Genomic DNA, 17,913 nt, shown 5'->3' on the forward strand with positions numbered 1-17,913 from the left:
ATAAATACTTAATTTAAAGTGAATGGTCAAATTGTTTATGATAATGACGTGACATAAAACGTTTAAATCTAGTTTTTAAAACAAAATAAGCTCAGAGGCGAAGAAAAGTGCTCAAAACAACAAAATATGTTATAAACAAGACTTGCTTTCTAACAGGAGTACTACAATACCAGAGCTGCCAACTGAGATACACGCATTTGATTGGTTTCACACGCTCACACCCCCGATTTCCCAACCCGGTCGGTCAAATGCCTGAAGGATGAGTTTATAGATCTACCAGTTACCAGCTGATCGTTATCGACTACGGTTGGCCTAGTTATGCTTTCAGTGAGGGGGTTCAAGATAAATGTGCAAATAAATACGGCATAGTGCGACCAAAAGCTCCATTCGGTTTGGGTTCTGATGAGAACGAGCCTGTAATGAGCGAAGCGGTGCAATGTGACGCTCAGCTCAATCTCACGGCCCAAGAGAATGCTCCACTCCTGAACTGCGCGCTCACCAGTAAAACAACGTTCGCTCAAATCCAGTTTTGACATGAAATTTGCCTGTACTTGTTGTAGCTATTTTGTTAATAATAATAATAATAATAATAATAATAATAATAATAATAGGCTATTATGAAAAGTGCATAGACAAAGTCAAAGACATAGGGTCAGAAATGATTTTGAATTTTGTTTAGTATAAATTGTAGCCCTTCTTAATTTTAATCAGTGTTTCAATTGCCTGGATTTAATAAATAAGCAAATAGGCAATAGCAGACAATAATCGTGACATGGAGGCGCTGGAGCGATCACACACATGAACTGGAGCGTCTCAAATAAACCCAAACTCAGCCTCACAGACATGAGAAATATGTGTATAGAAAGCTTGAAATGTTCATTTTTAAACTAAACAATTAGAAACAAGAAATAGTCAAGCAAAGCCACGCGAGCATTCTCGAGTAGATTGATCCGAACGCATCTGAAAAATAGAGGAGCAGAATGAGCTGATGCAGGGAAAGTGCATGATAAAGCAGCTTGCCCTGTCAGACGCTCTCTGAGAGATAGGCTGACAGACATATTTGACTACTTGAGATTCATATTTCTAAAATATTTGTTGTTGGACAGTAAATGTGCCATATGTGAAATTTTAAACCCACAAGTAAATATATTTTTATGAAAGTGACCATTATGGGGTAATCAAGTATTCTAATAGGCTATGCTTTTGTTTTTATATAAATTTTTAATTTAGTGAATTTAATTTTTTTTAATTCATTTTGTTTTTGGCCACCCTTTTTGCACAATGTATTGCATAGCCTACATTACATTCACTGTATTTCAATATCAACATTGCTTTTAGGACATCAGTGGGAAGGATGTGAAATAAAATTATTATTAAAATAAGAACAGATTTATTTTTTCCAAATAGAAAAACTTAGAAAATACCGGGATGTATACCGTTTATCACCATTCAACCAAAAAAGTATTAGGTTTACACAATCGAATGATTCTGACAGTTTTTGCCATTGAAATGGGGAAAAAGTCTCCCAATAACCCTGAATTCACCCCATACTCTTTGAAATCATAATTACATTGCATTATGTTGCTTGAAACCCCAAATATTATAACATTCTTCATTAACAATTGTTCAGTTATTTGTAACAATGCTTTTTGATAGTAACTTAGCTATTTTTTTCAAAAGGGTAGCTTGAATGTAACAACTAGTTTAACTTACAAGTGTCACAATGAGTCTCGGAGTCAAATGCAAGTTCAATGTTTATTTAGAAGTACAATGAGAAGTCTAGGCAAGGCACATAACACACTTCACAGAATTGAGTCCACACGCGGCGTCCCATGACGTAATCCACTCTGGTGGGTAACCGGAGAGAAATCCTCACTTTGAATGACTGACGAAATACTCCATGCACTGGACAGAAGACGATGCAGCGTCCGGAAGAAAAGGCAGTTCGTGGAACCTGGATGAGACTGGATCTCGCCTAAAAACGAAGCGCACCAGTCACACCGGAAAGGCAGAGCAGAGTTCTCTAGAGGACAGTTCTCGTACATCCAAAGACGTGTGAATTCCGGGCATAGACAAGCCTCCAGACGCCTGCGACCGAACCTGAGAATCGCTAAAGAGAGAACAAAACAAGAACCTCCGACTGGACCGACAGAGTGACTGAGACCAACCAAGGCAATGAGCACGCGACGAGAGACAGGACACTGTGCTATAAAAAGGGAAATAACTGATGAGACACGACAGGTGAACAATTAGTGAAACGAGTGGGAGGGACCAGTGAACCTGTGAGGAACCACCACCAACAGGTAAGAAATACATAAACACAAACACGATCACCCAGGAATCCTGACAGTATCCCCTCCCCCATGACCGGCACCGGACGGGCATGGAGGAGACTCACCCTGTCGCCGACGGAGATCCTCGATCAGACCAGGGTCCAGTATATCCCGGGCCGGAACCCAGCACCTCTCCTCCGGACCGTAACCCTCCCAGTCCACTAAATACTGAAAACCTCTGCCCCTGCGACGAGAATCTAGTAATCTCCTAACAGTATAGGCAGGAGCACCATCCACTAGACGAGGGGCGGGGGGTTTTGGGGCAGAGACAGGGGGATTATTCCGGGCAAAAATCACAGGTTTAACCCTGGATACATGAAAAACTGGGTAAACCCCACCAAGAATAGGAGGTAACTTAAGCTTGACCGCTACCGGACTAATGACCTTAGATATACTGTATGGCCCAATGAAACGAGGAGCCAGCTTACGAGAAGGCTCACGGAGAGGCAGATCCTTGGTGGAAAGCCATACCTTTTGTCCACACACATAACGGGGTGGAGGTCGCCGGTGACGGTCAGCCGCAGCTTTGGTTCGTCTGGAGTTTTGTAACAAGAGTGATTTAGCTTTCCTCCAAGTGCGTCTGCACCTGCGCACGAAAGCTAAAGCAGACGGAACCACTGCGTCGGGCTCCTGTGATGGGAAAAGGGGAGGTTGATATCCGACAGATAATTCGAACGGAGACAAATTAGTGGATGCGACGGGAAGAGAATTATGTGAGTACTCAACCCAAGGAAGCTGTTGGCACCAAGAATTCGGATATTTAGACGACAGACAGCGAAGCGTTCGACCGAGATCCTGATTAGCCCGTTCGCATTGCCCATTGGTCTGCGGATGATAACCAGAAGACAGGCTGGCTGTAGCACCGATCTGTCTACAAAACTCCTGCCAAAAACGAGAGATGAACTGAGGACCCCTATCTGAAACTACATCAGTCGGAATACCGTGTAACCGAAAGACGTGATCAATCAAAACCTGAGCCATCTCCTTGGCAGAAGGAAGTTTAGGTAGGGGTATAAAATGAACCGCTTTAGAAAAACGATCCACCACAGTCAATACAACAGTGTTACCATTAGATGCCGGTAAGCCGGTGACAAAATCAAGGGCTATATGAGACCAGGGGCGGGAGGGCACGGGCAAAGATTTAAGCAGACCAGCGGGAGGTTGATTAGATGCCTTATTACAAGCACAGACTGAACAGGCTAATACGAACTGTCTGACGTCCGAAGTCATAGAAGACCACCAAAAACGTTGACGGATGGCAGCCAACGTTCTCCGAATTCCTGGATGGCCGACAAACTTGGATTCGTGACCCCACCGGATGACATCGGAACGTAAACGCTCAGGAACCCATAGACGACCCGCCGGACACCCCTCCGGAACTTCCCCCTCTCGGCCGGCCTCTCTCACCCGCTGTTCGATTCCCCACACGAGGGCACCGACCACCCTCCCCTCCGGGAGAATGGTTTCGGTCCGCTCCGACCCGGAACCCTCGAACAGGCGGGAGAGAGCGTCAGGTTTAGTGTTCTTGGACCCCGGCCGGTACGAGAGGGTGAAGTTAAAACGCTCAAAGAAAAGTGCCCAGCGAGCCTGTCTAGATGTTAATCTTCTGGCTGAACGGATATATTCCAAATTCTTATGATCCGTCCAGACCAGAAAGGGTTCCGAGGTTCCTTCCAACCAGTGACGCCACTCACCCAGAGCAAGTCTAACCGCCAGCAGCTCCCGATTACTTATGTCGTAATTTCGCTCCGCTGGGTTTAACCGATGAGAGAAAAAAGCGCACGGATGCACTTTCCCGTCAACAGAGGATCGCTGAGATAAAACGGCGCCTACCCCGACATCAGATGCATCCACCTCCACTATAAATTGTTTAGCCGCATCGGGAATAGAAAGAACAGGTGCAGAGATGAAACGGGACTTTAATTCATCAAAGGCCTCCTGAGCTTCAGTATTCCAACGGAAACACACTCTAGAGGAAGTAAGAGCGGTAAGAGGTTTAGCGATCTGACCAAAGTTTCTGATGAAACGCCGATAAAAGTTGGCGAAACCCAGAAATCGCTGAAGCTCTTTACGAGTGTCGGGCACTGGCCATTCGGCGACCGCTTTAACTTTAGCGGGATCGGGACGAATCTCTCCCTCGGCTATGACGAAACCCAGAAACGAAACCGACTCCTTGTGGAACTCGCACTTCTCCGCCTTACAAAGAGCTTATTCTCTAACAACCGCTGTAAAACCTGGCGAACATGCTGGGTGTGTATCTGCATTGAGGGAGAAAAGACGAGAATGTCATCCAGATACACGAAGACAAATTTGTTAATCATGTCACCCAGCACCCAGACTAAGAGCAGTTCAAAAACCCTTATGATGACAAAGAGAAGGAGGACCGTGACGTCGCCCGGTATGGCGCAGCCGGGGCCCCACCCTGGAGCCAGGCCTGGGGTTGGGGCTCGTATGCGAGCGCCTGGTGGCCGGGCCTTCCCCCACGGGGTCCGGCCGGGCTCAGCCCGAAGGAGCGACGTGGGGACACCTTCCCGTGGGCCCACCACTCACGGGAGGGACCGTAAGGGGCCGGTGCAAAGCGAATCGGGCAACAGTCGAAGGCGGGGGCCTAGACGACCCGATCCCTGGACACGGAAACTGGCTCTTGGGACATGGAATGTCACCTCGCTGGCGGGGAAAGAGCCTGAGCTTGTGCGTGAGGTTGAGAGGTTCCGACTAGAGATAGTCGGAATCACCTCCACGCATGGCTTGGGCTCTGGAACCACACTCCTCGAGAGGGGATGGACTCTTTACCACTCTGGAGTTGCCCATGGTGAGAGGCGGCGGGCTGGTGTGGGTTTGCTTATAGCCCCCCAGCTCTGCTGCCATGTGTTGGAGTTTACCCCGGTGAACGAGAGGGTCGTTTCCCTGCGGCTTCGGCTCGGGGATAGGTCTCTCACTGTTGTGTGTGCCTACGGGCCGAACGGCAGTGCAGAGTACCCGACCTTCTTGGAGTCTCTGGGAGGGGTGCTGGAGAGTGCTTCGACTGGGGACTCCGTCGTTCTACTGGGGGACTTCAACGCCCACGTGGGCAATGACAGTGAAACCTGGAGGGGCGTGATTGGGAGGAACGGCCCCCCTGATCTGAACCCGAGTGGTGTTCAGTTATTGGACTTCTGTGCTAGTTACAGTTTGTCCATAGCGAACACCATGTTCAAGCATAAGGGTGTCCATCAGTGCACATGGCACCAGGACACCCTAGGTCGTAGGTCAATGATCGACTTTGTGGTCGTTTCATCTGATTCTGCGGCCGTATGTCTTGGACACTCGGGTGAAGAGAGGGGCGGAGCTGTCAACTGATCACCACCTGGTGGTGAGTTGGATCCGATGGCGGGGGAGGAAGCTGGATAGACTCGGTAGACCCAAACGTACTGTGAGGGTCTGCTGGGAACGTTTGGCCGAGTCTCCTGTCAGAGAGATCTTCAACTCCTGCCTCCGGCAGAGCTTCGACCGGATCCCGAGGGAGGCTGGAGATATTGAGTCCGAGTGGACCATGTTCTCCACCTCCATTGTCAAAGCGGCTGCTCGGAGCTGTGGACGCAAGGTCTCCGGTGCCTGTCGAGGCGGCAATCCCCGAACCCGGTGGTGGACACCGGAAATAAGGGATGCCGTCAAGCTGAAGAAGGAGTCCTATCGGGCCTGGCTGGCTTGTGGGACTCCTGAGGCAGCTGACAGGTACCGGCAGGCTAAACGGACTGCAGCCCGGGTGGTCGTGGAGGCAAAAACTCGGGCCTGGGAGGAGTTCGGTGAGGCCATGGAAAAAGACTATCGGCTGGCCTCGAAGAGATTCTGGCAAACCGTCCGGCGCCTCAGGAGGGGGAAGCAGTGCCCTACCAACGCTGTTTACAGTGGCGATGGGCGGCTGTTGACCTCGACTGGGGATGTTGTCGGACGGTGGAAGGAATACTTTGAGGATCTCCTCAATCCCGCCGTCACGTCTTCCATTGGGGAAGCAGAGGCTGGGGGCTCAGAGGAGGACTCGTCCATCACCCGGGCTGAAGTCACCGAGGTGGTCAAGAAACTCCTCGGTGGCAAGGCACCGGGGGTGGATGAGATCCGCCCTGAGTACCTCAAGTCTCTGGATGTTGTGGGGCTGTCTTGGCTGACACGCCTCTGCAGCATCGCGTGGCGGTCGGGGACAGTGCCTCTGGGATGGCAGACCGGGGTGGTGGTCCCTCTTTTTAAGAAGGGGGACCGGAGGGTGTGTTCCAACTATAGGGGGATCACACTTCTCAGCCTCCCCGGGAAAGTCTATGCCAGGGTACTGGAGAGGAGAATCCGGCCGATAGTGGAACCTCGGATTCAGGAGGAACAGTGTGGTTTTCGTCCTGGTCGCGGAACACTGGACCAGCTCTATACCCTCTACAGGGTGCTGGAGGGTTCATGGGAGTTTGCCCAACCAGTCCACATTTGTTTTGTGGATTTGGAGAAGGCATTCGACTGTGTCCCTCGCGGCGTCCTGTGGAGGGTGCTGGGGGAATATGGGGTCCGGGGTCCTTTGCTGAGGGCTGTCCGGTCCCTGTATGACCGAAGCAGGAGTTTGGTCCGCATTGCCGGCAGTAAGTCAGACTTGTTCCCGGTGCATGTTGGACTCCGGCAGGGCTGCCCTTTGTCGCCGGTTCTGTTCATAATTTTTATGGACAGAATTTCTAGGCGCAGCCAAGGGCCGGAGGGTGTCAGGTTTGGGGACCACACGGTTTCGTCTCTGCTCTTTGCAGATGACGTTGTCGTGTTGGCCCCTTCTAACCAGGACCTTCAGCATGCATTGGGACGGTTTGCAGCCGAGTGTGAAGCGGCTGGGATGGGGATCAGCACCTCCAAATCCGAGGCCATGGTCCTCAGTCGGAAAAGGGTGGCTTGCCCACTCCAGGTTGGTGGAGAGTTCCTGCCCCAAGTGGAGGAGTTTAAGTATCTAGGGGTCTTGTTCACGAGTGAGGGGAGGATGGAACGGGAGATTGATAGACGGATCGGTGCAGCTTCTGCAGTAATGCGGTCGATGTACCGGTCTGTCGTGGTGAAGAAAGAGCTAAGCCATAAGGCGAAGCTCTCGATTTACCGGTCAATCTACGTTCCTACTCTCACCTATGGTCATGAGCTTTGGGTCATGACCGAAAGGACAAGATCCCGGATACAGGCGGCCGAAATGAGCTTTCTCCGCAGGGTGGCTGGGCGCTCCCTTAGAGATAGGGTGAGAAGCTCAGTCACTCGGGAGGAACTCGGAGTAGAGCCGCTGCTCCTCGACATCGAGAGGGGACAGCTGAGGTGGCTCGGGCATCTGTTCCGGATGCCTCCTGAACGCCTTCCCGGGAAGGTGTTTCGGGCATGTCCAACCGGGAGGAGGCCCCGGGGAAGACCGAGGACACGCTGGAGGGACTATGTCTCCCGGCTGGCCTTGGAACGCCTCGGTGTCCCCCCGGAAGAGCTAGAGGAAGTGTCTAGGGAGAGGGAAGTCTGGGCATCTCTGCTTAGACTGCTGCCCCCGCGACCCGGCCCCGGATAAGCGGAAGAAGATGGATGGATGGATGGCACCCAGCACTTCATTGACCATGGTTTGGAAGACAGCCGGTGCGTTACAAAGGCCGAACGGAAGAACGCAGTATTCCCAGTGCCCTGATGGTGTATTAAAAGCTGTCTTCCACTCATCGCCCTCTTTGATACGTACCAAGTGATAAGCGTTGCGCAGATCTAACTTGGTAAACACGTGTGCTCCCTGTAATAACTCGAACGCTGACGACATTAAAGGCAAGGGGTACTTATTCTTAACAGTAATGTCATTCAGCCCTCTATAATCAATGCACGGACGAAGAGACCCGTCCTTCTTTTTGACAAAGAAAAATCCAGCGCCAGCTGGAGACGAGGAGCGGCGAATGAGACCGGCATTAAGAGATTCATTAATGTACTTATCCATAGCCTCTCTCTCTGGTTTAGATAGGGAAAATATGCGACCCTTAGGCGGAGAAGTGTCTGAGAGAAGTTTGATCTCGCAATCATACGACCGGTGAGGAGGCAGGGAAGCCGCCCGGGCCTTACTGAACACCCGATACAGATCAGAGTACTCCGCCGGAACTCCCGAGAGATCAACATCAGGAACCTGAAAAGTAGAACACACAACAGGAGAAGAAGCAGGACCGAGACATGAAACATGACACGAAGACTTCCAAGATAACACAACACCGTTCTGCCAATCAACGTGAGAATTATGTTTGGTCAGCCAGTCATGCCCTAAGATGACCGGCGATTGAGACTGTTCTAATAACAAAAATTCGATCTCCTCACGATGATTGCCAGAAACGAACAAACTCACAGGGGGTGTGCGATGGGTGATAACAGCCATGTGCTGTCCCTTTAAAGTCCAGGCGGAGAGAGATGAAGAGAGAGGAATAAAAGGAATAGCCCACGATTCGGCCAAACCGGCATCCAGAAAACTTGCCTCCGCACCAGAATCCAGCAACGCCTGTGACTGAAAAGACTGTTTATAATTAATGGTTACAGGAAGTGTGGTGCAACCTACGGGAGACTTTAGTGACGACACGCCCACCGAAACTCCCGAAGTCATCGGCGGGCGGTAACCCTTTTACCGGACACGCAGCGGCGATATGCCCCGCCTTACCGCAATACAAACATAACCCACGGAACAGACGACGATGTCTTTCAGTGGCGGTAAGACGGAGCTTGCCCAGTTGCATAGGTTCCTCTGTCTGGAGAGAAGGTGCGGTGAATTCGTCCGGCTCAGAGATGGCGAGATGACGAAACGACCGGCGGATGTCTCGTTGACGGTGGCGAGTCTCGACTCTCAACGCCAGGTCGATCGCCGTCTCTAGAGATGTTGGAGGATCCCGTGCAGCAATCTCGTCCTGAATGGCAGGATTAAGACCCTCGAGGAATTGAGCCCGTAGTGCAGCGTCATTCCAGCCACTGGTGACGGCTAGCGTCTTAAACGCGATGGCATAATCCGTGACGGAAGAGGTTCGTTGCAGTAGCCTTACCAGCTCGGCGGCTGCCATTTCCCCACGAAGCGACCGATCAAATAAATTCAGCATCTCCGTCTCGAGAGCCTCAAATGAAGTCGTGCACAGAGCCTTGGCCTCCCATACAGCCATTCCCCACTGCCTCGCCCTTCCGGTGAGAAGTGTCAATACATATGCCACCCTTGACGTTGAAGCAGCAAAAAGTCGTGGCTGAAGGGCGAAGACAAGGGAACACTGCTGCAGGAAGGCTCGGCAGGTGTTGGGGTCGCCGTCGAAGCATGGAGGTGTCGCCGCGTGTGGCTCACGGTCTGCAGGTGCATTCTCAACAGGTGCAGAAAGGAAACGCCCACCGTCCGGGGAACTAAGCTGGTCCACCCGGGTACTGAGCTCCGTAAATTGTTCTGACAGGGCAAGGAAATCTTTGGCAGCTACACTCAACAGAGATGAATGCTGTTCAATGACCGCTGTCTGTTGATGAAGTGCGGCATACACCGAATCTGAACTCTCCGAACTCGCTGACTCCATCAGTGGCGTGCTCATTCTGTCACAATGAGTCTCGGAGTCAAATGCAAGTTCAATGTTTATTTAGAAGTACAATGAGAAGTCTAGGCAAGGCACATAACACACTTCACAGAATTGAGTCCACACGCGGCGTCCCACGACGTAATCCACTCTGGTGGGTAACCGGAGAGAAATCCTCACTTTGAATGACTGACGAAATACTCCATGCACTGGACAGAAGACGATGCAGCGTCCGGAAGAAAAGGCAGTTCGTGGAACCTGGATGAGACTGGATCTCGCCTAAAAACGAAGCGCACCAGTCACACCGGAAAGGCAGAGCAGAGTTCTCTAGAGGACAGTTCTCGTACATCCACAGACGTGTGAATTCCGGGCATAGACAAGCCTCCAGACGCCTGCGACCGAACCTGAGAATCGCTAAAGAGAGAACAAAACAAGAACCTCCGACTGGACCGACAGAGTGACTGAGACCAACCAAGGCAATGAGCACGCGACGAGAGACAGGACACTGTGCTATAAAAAGGGAAATAACTGATGAGACACGACAGGTGAACAATTAGTGAAACGAGTGGGAGGGACCAGTGAACCCGTGAGGAACCACCACCAACAGGTAAGAAATACATAAACACAAACACGATCACCCAGGAATCCTGACAACAAGTAGCTTGTAAGTTAAAGTAGTTCTATTTAGACAAAATCATGCCTCTACATAGTGCTTTAAAATTGTAGATGCATTTTGTCTTAATAGACAAAGAAATCAACAACAAAAAAACAATACTACCCCATTCAAATGCTGATGCAGAGAGATAATGTTTTCTGTGAACCACTGAAGTGTGTGTGTGTGTATATATATATATATATATATATATATATGCACTTTTTTGGACATGAATAAACTGCAGTATTGCATATTATAATATAATATTGCTGTTTTACCTCAATGTACTGCATTTGTATTGCATCTATACTTCATTTACTGCAAATCTACAGTTTTACTGCAATGTACTGCAGTTATTGTTTGTCATAAAAAGTTGAAATTCTGACTTTAAAAGTCAATTATGAGATAAATCATAATTATAGCAAAATGAATAAAATTAAGAAAAAAATCCTAGATATAAAGTCATAATTTTGACCTTTTTATCTAATAAATATGACTTAGTATGTCATAATGATCAATTAATGTGTGTTAACTTCGACTTTATTTCATAATGTCAGCTTTTTATGTCATAATGACTTAGTGTGTCTAGTTTTTTTACTTAATATGTCATAACTTGTGGTATGTGGTATGTCATAATTATGACTTTCAGGCCATTGCCATAAAGTTCCTCTTGATCGAAGCTTTACTCAGATAGCGTACTCAGGCTTTCTCATACGCACTAATGCAAACTCAACATATTTAATGATGTGTTCTGCTATTTTGAGTCTTTTTAATTAAGTTATCCTCTTGTCTTACCTTGATTTAACCACAAAGAAAACATAATGAGAGAGGTGATAAGACCGCAAAATGTGCTGGCAACTATAGGTGGAAATTGAAACAGATAAAGTGTAAAGGAATGCAATCAAACTAAATGTATTTTAGACACAATATTAAAGTTAATTTGACAATGTGTAAGAGGAAGTCTGTGTTTTCCCTTCAGCTGGCTTTCGTGTCTTTAGGGAAATTAATCTTGATGTACTAAGTGCTGTATAACAAACACTAACACTAACACTGTACACCAACAAACATGTTGTCCTAGATCGATGTTTTCCTTTCAAATACATGACATGTTCAAATTAACCTCTACAGGTGAAGATCCTCAAAGGTTTGGTGTTCAGTAGATATGATGTTTGATGGGTAAATAGGTAGTTGTTTCACGACACTGTCTGTATTTGTGTCTAAATAGTCATTTATTTGTTTTTTATGTATATGCACTGGTGTAACAGTTGGTGTTTTTCTCTAAAAAAAATGTTATTACCTGTTTGACACCCAAAAAACAAATAGAAGAATAATTTCTGTTCTGACACATTCACACACAAAGCTGGAGGTCATGATCTGTAATTAGCTCTTTAGCTTTTCACTAGAACACATCCAAAACCCATCAACAGCACAACCACATGCAATGAGAACAAACATCATCATCATCATATCATTTCTTCAGAATTTACTTTGAATTTATCCCTCGATCTAAACCTGAGCTTCTACTTAAAAGCCACTAAAAAAAAAAACAATTCTACTGTAAGAAGTCGCTATACTTCTTTTAAACTAAAAATAAGAAAGTATATTTTCAGTCTACTTTTGATGTACTTTTCATAAATATACTTAACATTGCACCTAAGTATATTTGACTTATACTGACAGAAAACTCTAAGTTTATTTGGCCTACACTACAACTTGAAAAAAGTTGAAAAGACTGAAAAAGTTGAAAAGACTGATTTTGTTGCGTTGGTTCAGCAAAAATTTTAAAAATCTTAGTACTAATTTCCCCTAGCTTTTTCTTGTTGACTCAACTTTTGTAAATAACAGTTATACAAACTGGAAATAAGTTGTCTGTGACACACAATTTTTTTTTTAAGTTGAGCCAACTTGACATTATTTGTTTTCTGGAGAGATGCAACTATTCTGTAACAAATCCTTTGTAGTTGAGCCAATTCAACATTTTGTGTCTATTGGAAACAGAAGTTCTTAAGAATAAACCGGTTCAGATGTAGATTTTTTTTATTGAAAATATTTGGTCGCCATTATGGTGATCATTGTTTCCTTTAGTTGGGCAGTTTGACTCTTGCCATTTTATGTGACTTTGTAATAGTGGTTAACAACATTGTCATTCGTGGTCATAAATATAACAATCATAGAATCCTAATTCTATTGATCCGTACAAGCGCTAATGAGGTATCTACGTATACATCTATGACCACGCTCGTATTTTGACCTCACTTAGCAGAAGTAATGGCTGAGCTCAGAGATGATCACGTTCGTCTAAAAAGAGGTAAAATAATAGCATAAATACTGCTCGGTTTCTTGCAGAAACTGATGGTTTCTCTAGATAAGACCCTTATTCATTGTCTGGTATCATTTAAAGCCCTTTGAAGCTGTACTTAAACTGTCATTTGGACCTTGAATCGTTTGGGACCCATTGAAGTCCATTATATGGAGAAAAACCCTGGAATGTTTTAATCCAAAACCTTAATTTCTTTTCAACTGCAGAAAGAAAGACATGGACATCTTGGATGACATGGGGGTGAGTAAATTATCAGCAAAAGTTTTTTTTAAAGTGAACTAATCTTTTAAGCCTTGTCTGTGAAACCATGGGTTAATAATGTGCTAACAATTAAGTAATCGCTGTCCTTTTTCCCTCTCAAAATACACATGGCATACAAATGAAAATGTACAGGTGAAAACAAAAACCCTTAAGATAATTGCTACAAAAAAGAAGCAAAATATTAAAACCCAGCTAACGGGGAACATTTTGGTAAGGTTCTCAGTTCTATTCACATTTTTTTGTATAGAACTTTTCACAATACATAGGGTTTGAAAGCATCATTACAGAAAATGCATGTGTCAACATTACAGAATTTTTTATCGGGGTTACTGTATCGAAATGTGAAAAACACAGGTTGGATCGGGAACACTCTCCGTAGTGTGTACACCTGAACTCATTCATCACAGACTGAACGCTATTTTCACTCTACTAGCATCAACTAATCCATGACCTAGTGCAACGCTATAGGGTGCCCTACTGGTGAAGTTTGACAAGAATACCACTCTTTTAAAAATACATTGTAACAGTATTATCAGCTAATGACAGAGTAGTTTCAACTCAGTCATAACCCATGTCAAAATTTAAAGGAGGCAATATTTATCTGTCTCTTTTAAACTGCCAATAAACACTAATATCGTTTTTTTTTTTGCAGGAAGGAGCAAAACTTTTTCTAGTATTTTAGACATTAGAAGATTTGAAATGGGTCTGTAATCTGCTAATTCATTTGGATCTAGTTGTGCACAGCAAAAACTCCAGTGTTAAATCAACTTTCCTGGGAGTATATGTGAGACCACACTCAAGAGTGTTAAAGTGTTAAAATAAGAGTGTTATAGTAACACTGAAGCAGTGTTAAAGTTAATGAGATAATTAAGTGATTCATTGAGTGATGACTGGCCATTATGGAAGATACCTGATGTTAACAAGCGGAATCACCAAATGAGAAAAATCAACATTGAATTTTGAACATCAACCACCATTATGGTAAACAGTGTTTGCCTTGCTTTTGATCTTGACCCTTGACTTTGTAATATTATATTTTGTTTGGTGCTGTAGCTGAGTTGTAACAGCCAGACAAGCAATGACAAAAGCTGATTGCTTGGTGTTGGTTATGTTTTGACATCGTCATTACTTGACCTGAATCACCAACCTCATTTTGAGCCTAGTCTCTGAGTTGGGTTTATCTTGTTGATTATAACATAAGATCCAGCATTTTCAATATAAATCTAAGGATTTCTTAAAAGTTGTTCTGATAAAAAAAAAAGTAAACAAAATTCTTTAGGCACACGCAAATCAAGAATCAGTGTAGGAATCTCAACAATGGTGACAAACACCTCGTAAAGCTCATAATTTATTCATGGAGAAATGAATGATGGGAGCCATGGAAGAATTTTGATTGATGGCTCCCAGAATGCACTGCAACATGCTTTTTGATGGTCACCACTGTTGAGATTCTCAGGCTGATTCTTGATGTCTGTGAAAATGTTTTTTTTTTTTTTTTTTTTTTTTTTTTTTTATCAGAACGACTTTAAAAAAAAAACCTTGGGAATAAGTTGAAAATGCTTGATTTTATTCTGTGGAATCACAAGGCTGGTGTAAACATGTCAAAACATAACCAACACCACCTGATCAACTTTTACCCTTTGCTTGTCTGGCTGTTAAAGCAACCATAACTAAATCTAATGTGTTAAATGTCAAGGGTCGAGATCCAAACTAAATCAAACATTGATCACAACAATGGTGACTTAAGGATTGTGGTGTTCTCCTTTGGCGATTCTGCTTGTTATCATCAGGTGTTCGTCACTAATGGCCAATCATCACTCAATGAATCACTTAATTATCTCATTAACTTTAACACTGCTTCAGTGTTACTTTAACACTCTTATTTTAACACTTTAACACTCTTGAGTGTGGTCTCACATATACTCCCAGGAGAGTTAATTTAAAACTGGAGTTTTTACTGTGTGGTTTCTTAATGAGAGGTTTAATAACTGCCATCTTGAATGGTCTTGGGACATGACCTAGAGTTAATGATTAATAATTAAGTTAAATGAGTTAATAATATTGAGAAGAGGCTCTTTTGCTACAGGTAACAACTCTTTCAGTAGTTTAGTGGGTATTGGATCTAATAAACATGTTGTTGGTTAAGACAATGATAAGTTTATTGTTTACTTAAGTTTACTTCCTGTCCTATAGTAGTAAAGCACTGTGATTGTAAAATAAACGGCTAAATCATAAAACACTGTTAAAGGTTTCACATTTACAATTACATTTCTGATGCTTTAGATTTTCTCACTGAAGAAATTCATAAAGTTTCAAAAAATTCAAAAAAAAAATTGTTCAGGTGATGTGTTTTTATTTGTTAGCCTGGCCACTGTACTAAATAAAAACCTGTGTTTGTTTTTGTTATTTTCTATCAGTTTATGGTAATGCTCAGTCCTGGCTGCTTTTAGAGCCTTTTTATAATGGGATGTGCTGTCTTTCCATGCATTTCAAGGTCAAGGTCAATAAACTGAAAATTGTCATGGCTGTTTTGACCGTCTATGAGCATTGGTGTGTGAGTTGGTGTAAATAACTTTGCCAACAGGATAGGATATTTGCATTGAGAGTAAATAGATTCTGTTTCTTTAGAATGTAATATGAATATGAATCTTGTAGCGAGACATCTAGAGCTTCATAGTGGACATTTACATAAAGACAAGGAGGAGGAGCCTGGGAATCTGACAGATATATAAAGTGTGTTTGTGTCAGACTGAACAACACAAGCGGTGAGTAACTATTTTATTCTTCACTTACCTCACAGAGCATCTGCTTATTTACTGAGAAGAGACTGAGACAATGGCAGTAAGTTCATCAACAACTCTACATTTCAAGATATGGTTTTCAGTGTGATGTTAATCTCTTTTTCTCTCTGTCTCCTGTAGTTGATGGTGTTTTTGGCGGCTCTTTTCCCTGTTGTTCTGGGGAGTAAGTGCAGATATGAAGACATGCTGGTCGATTGTTCTGACCTTTATAAAGCAGGAGAAAAGCTCAGTGGGGTTTACTCCATCTATCCAGCAGGGAACGCTCTTGTCTGGGTTTACTGTCACATGGTCTCAGATGGGAAAGTTGACGACAACGGAGGATGGACGGTAGGCCTTTAGATCATTAAACACACATCAGAACACACATTATGAATCATATATTCTATATAAACCCATCACAGGTGATTCAGAGGAGAATGGACGGCAGTGTGAATTTCTATCGGGGGTGGGAAGAGTACAAGAGAGGATTTGGGAATGAGGAGGGCGAATACTGGCTGGGTAAGATCTCACAGTGTGTGTCCGTTTGTGTGGATGATCATGTGTTTGGTTGAGCATGTGCTTTGTGTGTCTGTGTGTGTGTGTGTGTGTGTGTGTGAACAGGGCTGGAGAACATGTACCAGCTGACACGTAACAGGAAGTACATGCTAAGAGTGGATCTGGAGGACTTTAAAGGAAGGAAAGGTTTTGCTCAGTACTCATACTTCACTGTGGGTCCTGAAAGTGACGGGTATAAACTGCAAGTTTCAGAGTTTAAGGATGGAGGAGCTGGTAGGAGACTTTTATTCACATAAAAATAAAAAATAAATCACACTCAGTTGAGTAAATGTGCACCTGATTACCTCAATGATGCTCTTCCTCTCTGCAGGCGACTCTTTGGCCTTCCATAATGGTATGAAGTTCACCACCTTTGACAAAGACCAAGACACAGAAAAGAGTAACTGTGCCAGAGCGTATCTCGGGGCATTTTGGTACAAAAACTGTCACGGTACAAACCCCAACGGTGTGTATTTATGGGGAGAAGCTAATAACATTGGAAATGTTTGGCGCCACTGGGAGACCAATAACGATGTCAGTATGAAATTTATCAGCATGAAGATCAAACGTGTGTCTTAGACCTTTGAAGAAACATTACAGTGTTTCTCAGAAGAAGAAAAAATATTAATTAAGGTTTTGGGTGTCCTTTCCTCTGTTAACTGTGTAACTTAGTAAATCAGGGTATATATGGTGACCTATGATAAATGGCTGTTGTTTTATATACTCTGATCAATTATTTCCTTTTTTCTTTTAAATCTACAACTGAAACAAATCAACAATAAACTTCAATAAAGTTCAGCAATGAAAGGCATTATTTGTTGATGTGGGTTTGTTTATCTCTACACTAGACCTCAGAAACAGTAAATGAGGAATTCAGTTCAACTGCTCATAAACTGATTAACTTTCCCTTTAAATACAACCCTATATGTGAATGAACAATGTGTAAGTTTCTCTTAACACAGATATCCCTGTTTATTTGCCAGTAAAGTCTGTTTTACATCACATTTTGCAACATCCAGCGTCTTTTGCTGACACACACAGTGTAATTCTCATTGAGAAGGGGAGCGCAGGGCACAACCTAACGCAGGGTTAGTTGTAACACGCATGTTTTAACCCTTTCCACATGCCAGAATGACGAAACTTAGTGTATTTACTAGTTGCCTTATCAACATTATTTAGAGAAAAAATGGCGCCAAAATTAAAAATTACTAAACATGTATTTAACCATAGCAAAAGTACATTTCTTACTTAAGTTTAGTTTTCATATCTGTTTTTTGTGTTTATTTAAAATAAGGCAAATCCGATATTATTGTAATCTTATATCTGTTATTTAACAGTTGAGATGGTTCTTTAATGCTGATCTAACAGCAGAAGACAGCTTTCCTATAGCTCAAACAGTAGAGCATGGCGCTAGCAACGCCAAGGTCATGGGTTCGATTCCCAGGGAAAGCAAGAGCTGACAAAATGTAAAATGTGTACC

The 17,913-nt window shown here is 44.3% G+C and overlaps 1 protein-coding gene across 1 annotated transcript; it reads left to right on the forward strand.

Annotated features, from left to right (window-relative positions):
* Positions 1-10,066: 10,066 nt before the first annotated feature.
* LOC307124255 (microfibril-associated glycoprotein 4-like) lies at positions 10,067-17,012 on the forward strand (the record flags this gene model as incomplete). Its single annotated transcript, XM_079813301.1, has 5 exons — positions 10,067-10,219; positions 16,020-16,226; positions 16,301-16,397; positions 16,500-16,667; positions 16,765-17,012. 5 exons carry the CDS (start codon positions 10,067-10,069, stop codon positions 17,010-17,012), a joined length of 873 nt encoding a protein of 290 aa, XP_079669427.1.
* Between the last annotated feature and the right edge of the window lie 901 nt (positions 17,013-17,913).

The sequence above is a fragment of the Gobio gobio genome, assembly GCF_949357685.1.
Source record: "Gobio gobio genome assembly, chromosome: 3".
Taxonomy (NCBI): domain Eukaryota; kingdom Metazoa; phylum Chordata; class Actinopteri; order Cypriniformes; family Gobionidae; genus Gobio; species Gobio gobio.